The 19,403-nt window shown below is 41.0% G+C and overlaps 1 protein-coding gene across 1 annotated transcript in view; it reads left to right on the forward strand.

Moving 5' to 3' along the window:
* The first annotated feature begins 6,240 nt into the window (after positions 1-6,240).
* The window catches only part of LOC117385348 (adenylate cyclase type 1-like), a 92,701-nt gene continuing 79,538 nt past the window's right edge, over positions 6,241-19,403 (forward strand). Inside the window, exon 1 of the mRNA XM_033982648.2 lies at positions 6,241-6,863. Within this exon, the coding sequence (XP_033838539.1) occupies positions 6,255-6,863 (609 nt within the window). The 5' untranslated portion in view covers positions 6,241-6,254. The remainder of the gene's footprint in view (positions 6,864-19,403) is intronic.

The following is a 19,403-nucleotide window of genomic DNA, read 5'->3' on the forward strand; positions in this document are numbered from 1 at the left end:
TCTCCGCAGATCTGACTTGTAACTTAGGAGCAGCGACCGTGATGTTGTCAGCTCGTCTCCGTGGCGATATGTACGTTTAATGATGCACTGTGGAGCATTCCAGGCAACGCAAAAAAGTGGAGCGTTGCGTTTCAGCTTCTTGTCACGTGCAACATTTTCACTTTTTCTCATTCAAAATTGCAGCATACGTTTTGTTAACAGTTTAAATGATTAATCACCATGACAACAGTCCGAATTTTGGACCGTTCCGACACCCATTTTTGTAATAATTATTTTATTTAAGGCAAGAAAAGCTACGTTTAAATTTGCCGTACGACCAAACTGTTCACCTCCAGCCTGAGCAGCCGTGGAGTGTCTTTTAATACAGCGGCGTTAGTTTAATGTCATATTACGGAACATTCTTGCAGAGGAAAAATGTATCCATAGAAGCAAACATGACAGATCCTCTCAGTCTTTAATGCAGTTTAAGACTAAAAGTGAAAAACCACCTCTCCTCCCTGGTATTTAACTCGAGCGACACAGGATAAACTGGGTGTTTTCGTGTTTTTTTTTCCTTTGTAACATGAATCTGTTTGGTTTTATTTTACTTTTTTAATTGTTTTAAATGTGCTATAGAAATAAACTTGAATTATATTGAATGTGACGAGCCCTAAAGCAGAAAAGTTCCACAATAGAGCATTTTGAATTCACGTTAAAGCGCACATATGACGTTATTTTCCGATCTGTTCTCATGTCATTTCCTCGTCGCAAACAGACCTGGAGTTGTTTTTTTTTTGTTTCACTCAGATTTACGCTTCCCTCAGACACGAAAACACGCCGTTCCACCTTGTGATGTCATCGTGTGGTAATACAGGAAGTAGGAAGTGCTACACACACACACACCTTCATTTCTAGAATCAATTGGATCATTTCAGTCCCGGAAGTGACGATTTCTACTAAACTAAAGTTAAAACATAAACGTCAACTTCAAAACTACCACTTCATGACATCACAAGGTGGAACGGCGTAAACGAAACGCGACTCCAGGTCTGTTTTTTGATGACGTAACAACATTATAACACGGCTTAAACCTCACAACCGTCCATTTTACGCAACATAGAACCTCGGACTTATATTTTACATCCACTTTTCCTACATTTTCCCGTCTCCGTCTCCTGGAATCCCGCGTGCCAGGGCGGAATGACGGATGACTAATCTCACCCAGATCATGAACGACAAACGCCGCCCACTGAATGCCAAAACGGTGCCAAAAGGATGCCCGCGCCGCTGCTAGTGTCTGCGGCGAATCACAAGATGAATGGTATGCGCCCGTGTTCGACGCTCGGTGCCAACTGCGACGCCGCCAGACGAGAGGAAACGGCCAGAGTGAACGCCGCTACACGCTATATACACTCCGTTCAACGATGTGGAGACGGTACGCTTAGATATAGACGTTTATAATAGTTTTAAAAGTCAAATAAGTTTCAAATGTGGCAGAATCAGGAGGCGTTATTTAAGTTTAAAGGTGAAATATTACACAAAAGTGACTCTTGTGAAGCGTTAAGTCGTGTTTTAATGTCGTTAGCGCGTCAAAAACAGACTTGGAGTTGTGTTTTGTTTCATTTATTATTTAGTCTGTAACATCTCCAAAGCTTGAAACGCTCTGTTCCACCTTGTGATGTCATCAAGTGGTAGTTTTCAAGCTACATTTTGCTTTCTGTTTAGGAAAAATGGGCGATTCCAGCGGCTGAAATGATCCAAATGATTCTAAAAATGAAGGTGTGTGGAGTTTAAAAACACAGTGGAGCACTTCCTGTATCGCCACACGATGACATCACAAGGTGGAACAGAGCGTTTTTTTAGTTTGAGAGAAGAACTGCAGGTTTGTTTGTTAAACGTGTGTGAATGATACAAAAAAAACACAATTCCGTGGCTCATGTTTTGGGTTATTTAGCGGAGAGTTTGTCCACTGATCCAAAGGTCGCAGTCAGAATTTGCTGTGTTGGCGCGAAAGTCGTGATTCATATTCTCATTGTACGTTGTAAAGTTAACATTATGCTAAAAAGTGGTTAATATTACGTAACCATCTCGCTTAGAATGCAAAGATAATACACTGAACCAATGAGGAAACTCCAAAAGGATGGTTTGATAATTAAAACATTTTACATTCTGAAGTAGTTTTATAATATCACACGTTCAGATCATTGATATTCCTTCATAATTTGGTAGAAAGGGACATAAATGATCCATGTAACTGGTTTAGCCATGAAGAGAACGGTCACATGATGATATTTTTTTTCATATAGAGTGGTCCCTCGTTTATCGCAGGGGTTAAGTTCTAAAAATAAATCTGCAAAGTTGTCAGCTTTATTTTTATATTCTCTGTTTTTGTCTGTAAAACCCTTCACCACACACTTTATACACTTTTCTCTCACAGGCATTAACATTTTCTCACATTTCTGTCTTGTTTAAACACTCATTTTTTAATATTTATTTATTTATTTATTTTTTTTACTTCTTTATTATGTTTTTTATATTTATTTTTTTATTTATTTTTACTTCTTTATGTTTTTTATATTTATTTTTTTAATTTTTACTTCTTTATTATGTTTTTTATATTTATTTTTTTATTAATTTTTACTTCTTTATTATGTTTTTTATATTTATTTTTTTATTAATTTTTATTTCTTTATTGTTTTTTATATTTATTTTCTATTTATTTTTACTTCTTAATTATGTTTTTATATTTATTTATTTTTATTAATTTTTACTTCTTTATTATGTTTATTTATATTTAACATGCTAAATGAAAAAACTAATTTGCTGTGAGTAAACGTGATGGTGCAAAACTCTGATTAATATTTACCAGGACGACTATTCACCAAACTGAGTAAGAATTAGAAAGATCTTGACAAAAACGTATATATTTTGTATTTTAGTTGAACTTATACACCGGTCCCTCGTTTATCGCGGGGGTTATGTTCTAAAAATAACCCACAATAAGCAAAATCCACGAAGTATCAGCTTTTTTTTTTTACAATTTTATACGTTTTTGTCTGTAAAACCCCTCACCACACACTTTATACACTTTTCTCACACAGGCGTTAACATTTTCTCACATTTCTCTCTCGTTTAAACTCTCTCAAAGTTCAAACCTTCGTCGGCGTCTTTTTGAACGTTTCATCGACATTGTGGGTTTTGTCGGGGAGAAAACAAATTGCAAACGTACAGCACTTCAGAGTCACACTGAGATCCAACGTTTATGTAAATTTGTCTGAACACATTCTGTACTGGACAGGAGACTCGGCGCGGACCCGCTCTCGACATAAAGGTCAATGGTGCGATTGTCGTTGTGTCCTTGGGCGAGACACTTAACCCCTCGCCCTCGTGTCTTTGTGCACTGTTGTGTGAATGTGTGAGCAGTTTCTAGATAAAAATGTGACTTTTTTACCATTTACGTCGACTGATTCCTGTGTCACACTCTTCAGTTTTGTTCCACGTCGCTTAGGACACTGATCTAATAAAAGTCCACAAGCCAAAACATTTATAAAACATAAATTTGACTTTATTATAGCACAAATGGTAAAGAATTTTGAATAAAGTCATAAAACACTGTTATTTTAATTTGAATTATGAACTAAACCATGTCTGAACTTACATTTTGACCGTTTTTTTTGGTGTTAATTCCAATATATAACAGTATAAACAAGAACATTGCAAGAAGCTTAAACGTTTATATTCACTTTCACATTTACTGGGCACGTTCAATACTTTTATTATGTATTAAACAAATGTAGAAAAATAAATACTAAAATATTACATTTTATATTTCAAATTCTGTACATGAAGCTTTTGTTTTCAAGGCGTTTGGATTCGTACAAAAATCCATCCATCCGTGTTCTTCCTCTTATCCGGGGCCGGGTCACAGTCTAAGCAGGGACTCCCAGACTTCCCTCACCCCAGACATGTCCTCCAGCTCCTCCGGTGGGACCCCAAGGCGTTCCCAGACCAGACCAGACGTAGTCCTTCCAACGTGTCCTGGGTCTTCCTCCTCTTGGCGGAACACGTCCTGAGAGAAACGTCCAGGAGGCATCTGGAACCGACATGGAGGAGCAGCGACTCTACTCCAAGCTCCTCTCGATTTATGCAATAGTTTAGAGATTTATATATAAAGATAAAAGGATGGAAATGCAACAAATGTGGGTTTCTGGCTGGAAAATTTACATTAACTGATACGATTATGGATATTTTGATGAAGTTCAAGACCAGGGGTGTCCAGACTTTTAGCACAAAGGGTCAGATTTGGTGATGTATATTTGATTAATATTAAAGCCACATGAACTATTTAATTATTTTTTTACTTTTTATTGCAACTTTCACCTTTTCAAAAACAAAATGAATTATACACAGATTATAAATATGAAAAAGTGACAGCAGCAGTTATGGAAAGAGGACAGTTTTTCAAAAAATCAAAAAATAAACTCAAAAATAACAAAAAAAAAACCAAACAAACTCAAAATTAAATGAAAAAAAAACAACTCAAAATAACAAAAAAAAAATAAAGAAAATAAACTGAAAAAAAACCCCCAAAACAGCAACCTAAAAATAACAAAAAAAAATTATAAAGACACATGAACTATTTAATTATTTTTTTACTTTTTATTGCAACTTTCACCTTTTCAAAAAAAAAAAAAAAAGAATTATACACAGATTATAAATATGAAAAAGTGACAGCAGCAGTTATGGAAAGGACAGTTTTTCAAAAAATCAAAAAATAATCTAAAAAAACCAAAAAAAACCTCAAAATTAAATAAAAAAAACAACTCAAAATAACTAAAAAAATAAAGAAAAACTGAAAAAACAAAACAAAACAGCGACCTCAAAATAACAAAAAAAAATTATAAAGCCACATGAACTATTTAATTATTTTTTTACTTTTTATTGCAACTTTCACCTTTTCAAACACAAAATGAATTATACACAGATTATAAATATGAAAAAGTGAAACATTTAATCTGTGGTTTTGATTATCACAATAAAATTAATTCACTGAGATTTTCAAATTTATTCACCAAACAAACTGAGACTGGACTGAAGCTGAGATCTGGACTGTAGTAAATGGGCCTGGTCCGGCTCAAAGACGGAGGTTTGGACGAGCAAAACGTCGCAGGTGAGTCAGTCTTGTCCTCGCTCGGTTCTTGTTAAAGTTCATAACCGAGAACTAAACAAACTCAGCGTTTTCTTAGCAAATGTTGGAATTTCTTTAAACCTGTCGTCTTTATCCGATTGCCGTTAAAAGTCGGCGAGAGCGCGACCTCGGAGCACGGCCCGGATCTGCTGCCATCCTCGGTGAAATATAATATCACTTGTAAATGTGTATTTTACGTTGGTCAACAGGGCAACGGGCCACACAGAATTATTTTTATTCCAGAGGCTGCGGGCCAGTGGAAATTTGTACACGGGCCGCAATTGGTCCACGGGCCTGACTTTGGATATGCCTGTTCAAGACATACCGGTGTGTATATTTTTTTTTTCTGCGATATCTTTATCCAAAACACTAAAAATTCCATGTTTTTTCCCATGAACTTCACATTTTAACCTGTTTCTTTGACATGAAACGCACTGGAACGAGATTAAAGCAAAAAAACTGTGCGTGAATGACGTGCAAAGCTCCTGTGTTCAGATAAAACAGATTCCCCGCGTGTTTCCTGCGTGTTCTGGAGCGGGACAGGTCGCCTCTTTATGAAATTAGACGGCGTCCTAATGAGGGGAAACATGCCTCGTAGGATCCGGGTGGGCGGACGCTGCAGAAACACTGATCCTCGGTGACAGCGCTCCGTCAGACGTGGGACGCGGTGGCACACGCAGTCGTCAGATCGCTGTGACTGCGCGGGCTGAGGAGCTTGAGACCTGTCTTCTTATCTTCACCTCATAATGCGCAGGCGTGATCCTATCTGAGCTCGCGGAAAGCTGCTTCCATCTGAGCGAGGAGACGTCGTGCGCCGCCTCTGCTGCTCCAAACGCTCCACAGACGTCTCCCCGCGGGGTTGTCTCGTCATTCCGTCAAAGATGCTGGTTTCGTCCGAGGCTGGGAGGCTCGTTTCAACCTGTGGATAGTCCCCTGGGCGCGTGTGGGTGCTCCCCCCGGTCCGCGCGTTTTGCCCGTGGGACAGCTCTCGGGCGCCTCCTTCTCCGCGCGTCTCGCCACTTTCGGCTTTCCCCCCCCGTTTTCCATTTAAACATTTTCCTGAGCCAAGCGAGCAGGTGTTCAGTTTATGAATGGCCCTGACATGGAGGAAATACCGTTTCAGAAAGTCAAAACGAGGCGGAAGAGAAGTCACTGTCCTCCGGGTGTCCCTCTGACCACCATCGTGTGCGAGGACGAGTTTGACTGCAAGGAACTCGAGTCTTTGTTCCAAAACTACAACCTCAAACTGGAGCAGACGTCCACGCTCAAAGCCCTGGCCGTGCTCATCTTCCTGTCCTCCACTCTGGCCGTGGTGGAGCTGCTGTCCGGACCCGCGCTCACCATCTCCAAAGGGTCCCATCCCGTCCACTGCATCATCTTCGCGTCCCTCTTCATCGTAACTAACGTCAAGTATCTCCAAGTCACTCAGCTGCAGCAGATTGTCAACTTGACGCTGCTTTTCGGCTTCACCTTCTCGTTCCTGTGCTGCCCCTTCTCTCTGGGGGCCATGGGAATCGAACCCCCCACCTCCCCGGAGCAGGGCGTGTGGCAGCTGGTCCTGGTCACGTTCGTGGCCTATGCCCTGCTCCCCGTGCGGACGCTGCTCGCGGTTCTGTTCGGGATTATGGTCTCAGTGTCTCACCTGATCGTCACCGCCACATCAGTCACCGTCAAGACGCAGAGGCTGTGGAGGACAGTGAGTACACAACACAACACACAACACAACACACAACACAACACACAACACAACACACACAACACAACACACACAACACAACACACAATACACAACACAATACGCAACACAACACACAATACAACACACAATACAACACACACAATACACACAACACACAACAGACACACAAGAGACACACAACACACAATACACAACACACAAAAGACACACAACAGACACACAATACACACACAACAGACACACAACACACACAACACAACAGACACACACAATACACAACACAAGAGACACACAACAGACACACAACACAACAGACAAAAGACACACAACAGACACACAACACACAATACACAACACACAAAAGACACACAACACACACAACACAACACACAACAGACACACAACACAACACACAACACAACACACAATACAACACACACAATACACACAACACAACAGACACACAAGAGACACACAACACACAATACACAACACACAAAAGACACACAACACAACAGACAACAGACACAACACACAAAAGACACACAACACAACACACACACAACAGACACACAACAGACACACAACACACAAAAGACACACAAAAGACACACAACAGACACACAACACACAAAAGACACACAACACACACAACACAACACACACAACACAACACACAACAGACACACAACACACAACACAACACACAATACAACACACACAATACACACAACACAACAGACACACAAGAGACACACAACACACAATACACAACACACACAACACAACACACACAACACAACACACACAACACACACAACACAACAATACACACAACACACACAACACACACAACACACACAACACACAATACACAACACAACACACACAATACACAACAGACACACAACACACACAACACAACACACAAGAGACACACAACAGACACACACAACACAACACACACAACACACAATACACAACAGACACACAACACAACACACAATACACACAACACACACAACACAACACACAAAAGACACACAACACAACAGACACACACAATACACAACACACAATACACAACACAATACGCAACACAACACACAATACAACACACAATACAACACACACAACACACAACACAACACACAATACACAACACAATACGCAACACAACACACAATACAACACACAATACAACACACACAATACACACAACACACAACAGACACACAAGAGACACACAACACACAATACACAACACACAAAAGACACACAACAGACACACAATACACACACAACAGACACACAACACACACAACACAACAGACACACACAATACACAACACAAGAGACACACAACAGACACACAACACAATAGACAAAAGACACACAACAGACACACAACACACAATACACAACACACAAAAGACACACAACACACAATACTACACACAACACAAGAGACACACAGACACAACACACAAAAGACACACAACACAACAGACACACAACACACAAAAGACACACAACACACAAGAGACACACAACAGACACACACAACACACAATACACAACACACAACAGACACACAATACACAACACACAATACACAACACAAGAGACACAACAGACACAAAACACACAACACAACACACAACACAACAGACACACAACAGACACACACAATACACAACACACAATACAACACACAACACAAGAGACACACAACACACAATACAACACACACAATACACACAACACACAACACAACAGACACACAATACACAACACACAAAAGACACACAACAAACACACAACAGACACACAATACACACACAAGACACACAACACACACAACACAACAGACACACAACACAACAGACACACAATACACAACACACAATACACAACACACAACAGACACACACAATACACAACAGACACACAACACACACAACACACAACAGACACACACAACACACAACACACAACAGAGACACACGACACACAATACACAACACACAATACACAACACACAAAAGACACACAACACAAAAGACACACAACACACAACAGACACAACACAACAGACACACAACACACAACAGACACACAACACACACAACACACAACAGACACAACACAACAGACACACAACACACAACAGACACACAACACACACAACACAACACACAACAGACACACAACACACAATACACAACAGACACACAACACAACACACAATACAACACACAAAAGACACACACAACACACAATACACAACACACAACACAACAGACACACAACACAACACACAAAAGACACACAACACAACAGACACACAAGAGACACACACAACACACAAAAGACACACAACACACACAACACAACAGACACACAAGAGACACACACAATACACAACAGACACACAACACACACAACAGACACACAAGACACACAACAGACAACACACACACAAAAGACACACAACAGACACACAACACACAACAGACACACAATACACACAACAGACACACAATACACACAACAGACACACAATACACAACACACACACAACACACAAGAGACACACAACACAACAGACACACAACAGACAACAGACACACACAACACACAAAAGACACACACAACACACACACACAACAGACACACAACAGACACACAACAGACACACAACGCACAACAGACAACACACAAAAGACACACAATACACAACACAACAAACAGACACACAACAGAGACACACGATACACAACACACAAAAGACACACACAATACACACAACAGACACACAACACAACAGACAACACACAAGACACACAACACAAAAGACACACAACACAACACACACACACACAACAGACACACACAACATACACACAACAGACACACACAATACACAACACAACAGACACACAACACACAACAGACACACAACACACAACAGACACACAAGACACACAATACACAACAGACAGACAACAGACACACAACACACACACAACAGACACACAACACACACACAACATACAACACAACAGACACACAACACACACAACAGACACACAACACACAACAGACACACAAAACAGACACACAACACAACAAACAGAACAGACACACAATACACAAGACACACAATACACAACAGACACACAAGACACACACAACACACACACAACATACAACACAACAGACACACAACACACACAACAGACAAGAGACACACAACAGACACACAACAGACACAACAGACACACAACAGACACACAACACACAACAGACACACAACACAACAGACACACAACACACACATAACAGACACACAAAACACAACAGACACACAACACACACACAACACAACAGACACACAACACAACAGACACACAAAACACAACAGACACACAACACACACACAACACACACAACACAACAGACACACAACAGACAAGAGACACACAATACACAACAGACACACAACAGACACACAACACAACACAACAGACACACAACACAACAGACACACAACACAACAGACACACAACACAACAGACACACAACACAACAGACACACAACACAACAGACACACAACACAACAGACACACAACACAACAGACACACAACAGACACACAACACACAACAGACACACAACACACAACAGACACACAACACACAACAGACACACAACACACAACAGACACACAACACACAATAGACACACAACACAACAGACACACAACACAACAGACACACAAAAGACACAACACACATGACACACACACACAACAGACACACACAACACAAATGACACACAATACACAACAGACACACAAAAGACACACAACACACACACAACACAACAGACACACAACAGACACACAACACACAACAGACACACAAAAGACACACAACAGACACACAAAAGACACACAACAGACACACAAAAGACACACATACAACACACACACAACACACACCTACAGCACACACACATAAACCTGTACTTTTTGGTCACGTGACCCTGTGTGGCCCGTGTGTCCATTTTAGACAAAACAACTTTATTTGTACAGAACAGTTCATCCTCAAGATAAATCAAAGTGTTTTACAGAATCAAAAGAAAAATCACAACACAACAAATCAAAACAGAAATAATCATAATGTTAAAGGAGAAAAGTGCAGAATAAACCCCTTTAGTCACAGATAAACAGAACCAGAGTCTGGATTTAAAGATTGTCAAAGTCGAGGCCTAAGTCACATCTTCAGGTTTAGTCCCGGTTGAATCCTGGTTTAGTCCATGTTTACTCCCAGTTTAGTTCCAGGTTAGTCCCGCTTTAGTCCAGGTTTAGTCTTAGTTTAGCCCTGGTTCAGTCCCGGTTTAGTCCCTGTGTAGTCCCGGTTTAGTCCCGGTTCAGTCCTGTTTAGTCCTGGTTCAGTCCTGGTTTAGTCCCGGTTTAGTCCTGGTTTAGTCCTGGTTTAGTCCCGGTTTAGTCCCGGTTCAGTTCCGGTTTAGTCCTGGTTTAGTTCCGGTTTAGTCCCGGTTCAGTCCCGGTTTAGTCCCGGTTCAGTCCCGGTTTAGTCCCGGTTCAGTCCCGGTTTAGTCCCGGTTTAGTCCCGGTTTAGTCCCGGTTCAGTCCCGGTTTAGTCCCGGTTTAGTCCTGGTTTAGTCCCGGTTCAGTCCTGGTTTAGTCCCGGTTTAGTCCTGGTTTAGTCCTGGTTTAGTCCCGGTTTAGTCCCGGTTCAGTTCCGGTTTAGTCCTGGTTTAGTTCCGGTTTAGTCCCGGTTCAGTCCCGGTTTAGTCCCGGTTTAGTCCCGGTTTAGTCCCGGTTCAGTCCCGGTTTAGTCCCGGTTTAGTCCTGGTTTAGTCCCGGTTCAGTCCCGGTTCAGTCCCGGTTTAGTCCCGGTTTAGTCCCGGTTTAGTCCCGGTTTAGTCCCGGTTTAGTCCCGGTTTAGTCCCGGTTTAGTTCTGGTTTAGTCCCGGTTTAGTCCTGGTTTAGTCCTGGTTTAGTCCTAGTTTAGCTTAGGTTTAGTCCTGGTTTAGTCCTCTGTGTGAGACTCGCTGGTTTCTCTGGACTTGTTCTGAATTTGTCCTTAGATTTGCAGATTTTTCACGTTCTCTTTTCTACAATCGGCCAATCTCTGAAAATCTCATATTATATTAAAGCCACACTGTGTAACTTTTGTAGCACAGGGTTAGTCACATGTTAGAGCTCGTCTTACATTTGTTCAACTAAATCAGTTTTATTGCTGAAAAACACCTTTAAAAACATGAAGCTGCGTCGCCGCTCCACAGATGTGACCTGTAATATGGTCTGGTGGTGTCATCTGCTTGTCTCCATGGAGATAGATCAGTTAAATGCTTTACTGGGGAGCATTCCAGTCAAAGCAATAACATCTCCATGGGGACAGGTTAGCAGGTCGAGGAGCCGCCACTGGAAAAGTTACATATTAGATCTTTAAACGTGTCTGTGGACTCAGAGTCTGTGTTTGAATCTGAGCCAGAGGAAAAGTTTAGAATAAAAACAGAAAGAAATGAAAATTATATCAGAAGTGACAAATATGACAATAATGCTAACCTGGTGTAAACCTGGTTTAGTCCTGGTTTAGTCCTGGTTTAGTCCTTGTTTAGTGCTTGTTTAGTCCTGGTTTAGCCTTTGTTTGTCCTGGTTTAGTCCTGGTTTAGCCCTGGTTTAGCCCTGGTTTAGCCCTGGTTTAGTCCTGGTTTAGTCCTTGTTTAGCCCTGGTTTAGTCCTGGTTTAGTCCTTGTTTAGTCCTGGTTTAGCCCTTGTTTAGTCCTGGTTTAGCCTTTGTTTGTCCTGGTTTAGTCCTGGTTTAGCCCTGGTTTAGTCCTTGTTTAGCCCTGGTTTAGTCCTGGTTTAGTCCTGGTTTAGTCCTTGTTTAGTCCTGGTTTAGCCCTTGTTTAGTCCTGGTTTAGCCCTGGTTTTGTCCTGGTTTAGTCCTTGTTTAGTCCTGGTTTAGTCCTGGTTTAGTCCTGGTTTAGTCCTTGTTTAGTCTTGGTTTAGTCCTGGTTTAGTCCTTGTTTAGTCCTGGTTTAGTCCTGGTTTAGTCCTGGTTTAGTCCTGGTTTAGTTCTGGTTTAGTCCTGGTTTAGTCCTGGTTTAGCCCTGGTTTAGTCCTGGTTTAGTCCTGGTTTAGTCCTGGTTTAGTCCTTGTTTAGCCCTGGTTTAGTTCTGGTTTAGTCCTGGTGTAGTCCTGGTTTAGTCCTGTTTAAGTTCTGGTTTAGTCCTGGTTTAGTCCCGGTTTAGTCCCGTGTTTAGTCCCGGTTTAGTCCTGGTTTAGTTCTGGTTTAGTTCTGGTTTAGTGCTGGTTTAGTTCTGGTTTACGCTGTAAGATCAACAAAAATATCGTGTTTTTCCCGGTGAACTCGCCGACTTCCAAACATCCCGGATCGGCAGCAGGAGCGACGCAAAAAGCCGTCGTTTAAATAAGGCAAAGTGCTGAGTGGAGTCGGCCATGTTTTATTCAGCGTGGAGCGGAGGCCCCGGTGAAGAGTCTGGGAAACCCTTGTATTGTATTAAGTCTGAGTTCAGCACTAAGGACAGCTCCCCGAGGTGACTCCTGATGGGATTTGCACCGGCTTTGATCTCAGTTTTCCAAAGTGTAATTCAGTCACGACTCGCTTTGCTTCATAAAACATTCCCACTTCGGCTGGAGTCGGAGAGCCGTGGGTCGACTGCAGGAGACATGGATACACCTCCGAAGTGCTACAGAACTGTTTCAGAGGGTTTAGGGAAAGCGGGTCGTTGAAACTAATTTGTGCCAAACCAGGTCAAAATGAACCAAACTAAGAGTAAATAAAGATAAAAACAGGAAAGAAAACAGGGACTGAACCAGGACTGAACCAGGACTGAACCAGGACTGAACCAGGACTGAACCAGGACTGAACCAGGACTGAACCAGGACTGAACCAGGACTTAAACAAGGACTTAGCCAGGACTATCCAAGAACTGAACCTGCATTCAAGAAAAGAAAAGAACCAAGACTAAAACAGGACTAAACCAGGACTAAACCAGGACTAAACCAGGACTAAACCAGGACTAAACCAGGACTAAACCAGGACTAAACCTAAGCTAAACTAGGACTAAACCAGGATTAAACCAGAGCTAAACCAGGACTAAACCAGGCCTAAACCAGAGCTAAACCAGGACTAAACCAGGACTAAACCAGGACTGAACTAGGACTAAACCAGGACTAAACCAGAACTAAACCAGGACTAAACCAGGACTTAAACAAGGACTTAGCCAGGACTATCCAAGAACTGAACCTGCATTCAAGAAAAGAAAAGAACCAGGACTAAACCAGGGCTAAACCAGGACTAAACCTAAGCTAAACTAGGACTAAACCGGGCCTAAACCAGGACTAAACCGGGACTAAACCGGGACTAAACCGGGACTAAACCGGGACTAAACCAGGACTAAACCAGAGCTAAACCAGGACTAAAACAAGAATTTGGCCAAGGCTATTCAACAACAGAAACTGCATCCAAAAAAACAGGAACAGGACTAAATCAGAACTAAACCAGGTCTGAGCCAAAATGTGTTTAATGATCAACCATCAAACCAATGAAGACATTAAAGCAGCATGATGTCACTTTTCTTTCACCACCTGCCTGTCTTCATCACATCAAGTATTTTTATTACAGTTTGAGACCTGCTGAAAAGTCTGAGGGTTAAAAAAACAACAACAAAAAAAACAGATAGAAAAAAAATCAATTTAATTGTTTCTGTTGAACAAAATTCAACACAAACCTGGATCAAAATCACAATATTAAATAAATACTTTTACTTTTGACTCTTTAAGTACACTTTAAAACAGGTACTTTCATGTGATACTTTTACTTGAGTACTTTGTTGTTCTGGTATGTGTACTTTACTCCTGCTTTTTAGTCCCGGTTTAGCCTTAATTTAATCCTGGTTCTGCTTTAGTTCTGGTTTAGTCCTGGTTTAGTCCTGGTTTAGTCCCGGTTTAGCCCCGGTTTAGCCCCGGTTTAGCCCCGGTTTAGCCCCGGTTTAGCCCCGGTTTAGTCCTGGTTTAGTCCCGGTTTAGCCCCGGTTTAGTCCCGGTATAGCCCTGGTTTAGTCCTGGTTTAGTCCTGGTTTATTCCTGTTTAAAAAAAAAAAAAATCGATTTAATTGTTTCTTTTGAACAAAATTCAGCTCAAATCTTGATCAAAATCACAACATTTAAAGCTTTAAAAAAGTCAAAGTCTGTGAAAAATACTTTTACTCCTTAAGCACATTTTTAAACATGTACTTATACTTTTTCACGTGATCCTTTTACTTGAGTACTCTTTCGCTCTGGTATCTGTACTTTTACTACAGACTGAGTACTTCTTTCACCTCTGACATTTGCATCGTGAAATATTCAAACATTTTCACATTATTTACATTTCATCCTCAGAACAAACATAAAACCCGGAGCCGCGGTCGTGGTCTGAGGATGTGGCGTTCCCAGAGGAGACGAGGGACGCGCTGTGATGTCACTAACTCCAAAAGAAACTAGGACACGTCGGCGGACCACCTAACCGCGCGTTTACCTCCCATTTACAAAAAGAGGACAAAACCTAGCGGGTATTTCGCCGCTCCGATATGAGCGCGTCCGTCTGCACGTTTATACATCGAGCAAACGCATGAGGGAACGCCGGGAAAAGACCATCACATCATCACAAAACCTCAGGGGTAATACAGCGAGACGTGTGCGCTTCGCCGTATCGCCAGGAATACGCTAAGCTAGCTCTGTGTGTCTCAAAGCTAACGGTCACTTTCAGTCAAATCGGGAAACCATAAAATAAACTAGACAATTGTTTTTAAAATGTAGAATACTTCAGTTTGTGGTGTTATTATGCCTCAAAATTAGCATTAGCATTAGCATTGAGACCACAGACTGTGTAAAGAAGCTTTCAGCTCCAGTTAAATGAAGCTCATCGACGCTAGCAGTTATAGCGGCTAATTTGGAGCGCAATTCTATATTTGGGATTCTGACCGTGAGTATCATAGCAACCAAAGAGCCAATCCAGAGCGAGGCTGGTGAAGGTAACGCTCCTTCCCGCCCACATCACTGGTTTAGCAGGGAGCGGGCGCTTAGCAACGCTGTCAAAAACCTGTTGCTAACGCTAACAGGAGCGACCTCGGAGAAAGAAGTCGCCTGATTTGTCTGTTTTTAATGTTCATATCTTGATTTACAGACACAATAGTGAAATAAAAACCCCAGGATCATGTAGAGGGTTAATACGAACATTTAAGACCAGAATGAGTCTGAAGCAGCAGAGACAGAGAGAGGACTGCAAAAAAAAAAAAAAAACAACTCAAAATAAACCCCCCAAAAAACCCCAACTCAAAATAACAAAAAAATAAATAAAAATTCAAAATAACTTTATATAAAATTATAATAAAAATAACTAAAAAAAAACAACAAAAAACAAAAACTCAAAATAAACCTCCCCAAAAACCCCCAACTCAAAATAACTAAAAAAAACAAACTCAAAATAACCCCCCCCCCCCCCAAAAAACAAACAAAACAAAACTCAAAATAACTAAACAAAAAACAAAAAAACTCAAAATGACTATCAAAATAAATTCATATAAAATTATAATAATAAAAAAAAAAAAAAACCCTCAAAAAAACAAACAAAAACTCAAAATAACCAAAAAAAGAAAATAAAACAAAAAAAACAACAACCCAGAATCATGTAGAGGGTTAATACGAACATTTAAGACCAAAATGACAAGTCTGTTTTTTTCAATGTAAAGTGAATTGGAGCCAGAGTCGATCATCACTTCCTGTTTAGAACGCGGTAGCTAGCAGGTTAGCTATGTCCATTTATATATATGTTTATGAATAAGACGCTAACACAAACAAGTTTTCATTGTATTTGTGTTTAACATGTTGTCAGTGACGTCCACCTGCAGCTTCCTGTCCACCGTCTGACCCTGACCCCATAACCTCCGACCTCTGACCTCTAACCCACCTGCAGCTCCCTGTCCAACGGCCTGATCTTTAAATATTTACCCAGACCTCATCGAGATAAAACTGAACAGGACGTAGCGACGCTCACAGTGAGTTTTGCGGGCGCTGCTCTGTTGCGTGCGCCTGGTCGTGATCAGTTTGTTTCCTCGCCGCGCTCGCCGTGTCGTGTTTGGTCCTGGCCGTTTGAGATACCTGCCGCAGCCATGTGAAGGACGTTAGCGTTACACCGCAGAGAGATAATCCATTAGGCTTAGAGATGAGCTGAGTGGCATGACCCGGTGTTCTGCGGGCGTGCACCAGCCACCCGCAGGGCTGCTACGCACTCAGGCTAGCTTTAGCTTCCTGCGCGGCTCAATAATGTTTCTCATTACTGTAACGACGCAGGGTCAGGAGTCCAGCAAAGACACACACGGTCCAGGGTGTGATCAGGTCCAGTACTGACCTGTAAAAACACATTCAGTCTGAGGTGAACGTGTCGGGGGAAAATAGAAGTCCAGTTGCTGCTAGCTCAAAGACTGCATGTTAGCATCTTAGCTCAAAGACTGCATGTTAGCATCTTAGCTCAAAGACTGCATGTTAGCATCTTAGCTCAGAGACTGCATGTTAGCATCTTAGCTCAAAGACTGCATGTTAGCATCTTAGCTCAAAGACTGCATGTTAGCATCTTAGCTCAAAGACTGCATGTTAGCATCTTAGCTCAGAGACTGCATGTTAGCATCTTAGCTCAAAGACTGCATGTTAGCATCTTAGCTCAAAGACCGCATGTTAGCATCTTAGCTCAGAGACCGCATGTTAGCATCTTTACGTGTCAATCTTTACCTCACGAGCGTCTCTGTCCCTGAGTCGAAATATGAAAATGTCATGTTTTGGCAGTAAAATGCAGTATGTGCTCTGTTTATTTATTTATAGATTTTTTGGGAAAGAAAATCTTAAAAACTAAACAAGATCTCAAACTTTTACATGGAGAAAAGATGATGCAGGGCCCCCATTAGAAAAGTTGCACAGTGCAGCTTTAACAAATGATTTCATTAAAAAAAAAAAAAAATAAATAAATAAATAAATGCATTATTTTTATTTTTATTATTATTATTATTATTATTATTATTATTATTATTATATATATATATTTTTTTTTTTTTATTGTATTTTTTTTCTTTAAAACCAGACAAACATTTTAAAGTATTTTTAAATACAAGATTGTAGGTTCAAGACAAATTAACCACAACACACACTCATTCAAAATACAAGACAGAAGAAATGTCGGGGAAAAAGAAAATTTATAAAAGCAAAACATCCGACACAGACATGGAGAAAAGCTGATGGCGGGACCCCACCAGAAAAGTTAAATAGTGCAGCTTTAACAAATTATTTCATAAAAAAAAAAAAATAAATAAATACATTAATAACAATAAAACAATAAAATAATAATAATAATAATAATATGGTATGTTTCTATTTTATTTATTTATTTTTTTATTTAAAGGCAGACAAATATTTTTAAGCATTTTTAAATACAAGATTGCTGATCCAAGACATATTAACCACAAGACATGCTGATTCAAAATACAAGACCGAAGACATAAAATAAAAATAAACCATCTAAAGTCTAAAATCTTTCAGGCCATAATGTTTTTAAAGCGATCCCTTCTGTTCTTAACGACAGCAGGAGAATCATTTGCGACACAATTCAGCCCATAACACACAGCACAGACCTGCCGATCTCAGTGATGTGTTTGTGGAGACGTCTTCGTGTTTGTGGAGACGTCTTCGTGTTTGTGGAGACGTCTTCGCCGTGGAGCCGTTGTGACGTGGGTCTCGTTAGCAGTCGCCTCACTCACCGTAACCTCCAGCGCAGCTCGCCTCCGTATCATCTATCACTCTCTCACAGCCTCGACAAGACGTCTTTAAAACCACCGGGAAGGGCGGGAGCTATTGATCACAGGATCCGACTGAAGAGCACACGGACCGGGGCGGCATCGGTCGGACGCGCCATCGCCGTCTTTTACGACTCTATCGGTTTGAGAGTCTCAGATCGGGACCAAAATGGACTTTTTAGAGCGTTTAGCCGTGTTATGTCTGTTTTCTCATCTCGTTGACCCTCTGGAGTTGTGTTTAAAGCGATTCGTGTTTGAGTAATCTTCATTCTCCCGTGTTCAAAATGACATTGTTCTAAACGGCGCTTGTTTTCACCTCCAGCGGGACACGCCCACTGCTCTGCGCCGCCGCCGTTCTCCAGGGTTAATGAGTGATACAGGATTTAGGAACATGACCGTTTTGGGACAAATGAAAAAAAAAAAAAAGCACACACAGGTCCTTCTTTTTTGTTGTTTTAGATGATTATTACAATTTAAAATGTCCAAAATGTAACTTTCTGTGGATTTTGCCTGTTTAGTTACGTCAAAGACAAAACTTCTGACTTCTCCTGCAGAGTTTTTGAACCCATGAACTCACTGGACTCATTCTACGGTGCAATTTGTGCTCACGGCAAATGCATAACTCTCTTAATATGACCAAAATATAACATT

The sequence above is a fragment of the Periophthalmus magnuspinnatus genome, chromosome 17 (genome assembly GCF_009829125.3).
Source record: "Periophthalmus magnuspinnatus isolate fPerMag1 chromosome 17, fPerMag1.2.pri, whole genome shotgun sequence".
Taxonomy (NCBI): domain Eukaryota; kingdom Metazoa; phylum Chordata; class Actinopteri; order Gobiiformes; family Gobiidae; genus Periophthalmus; species Periophthalmus magnuspinnatus.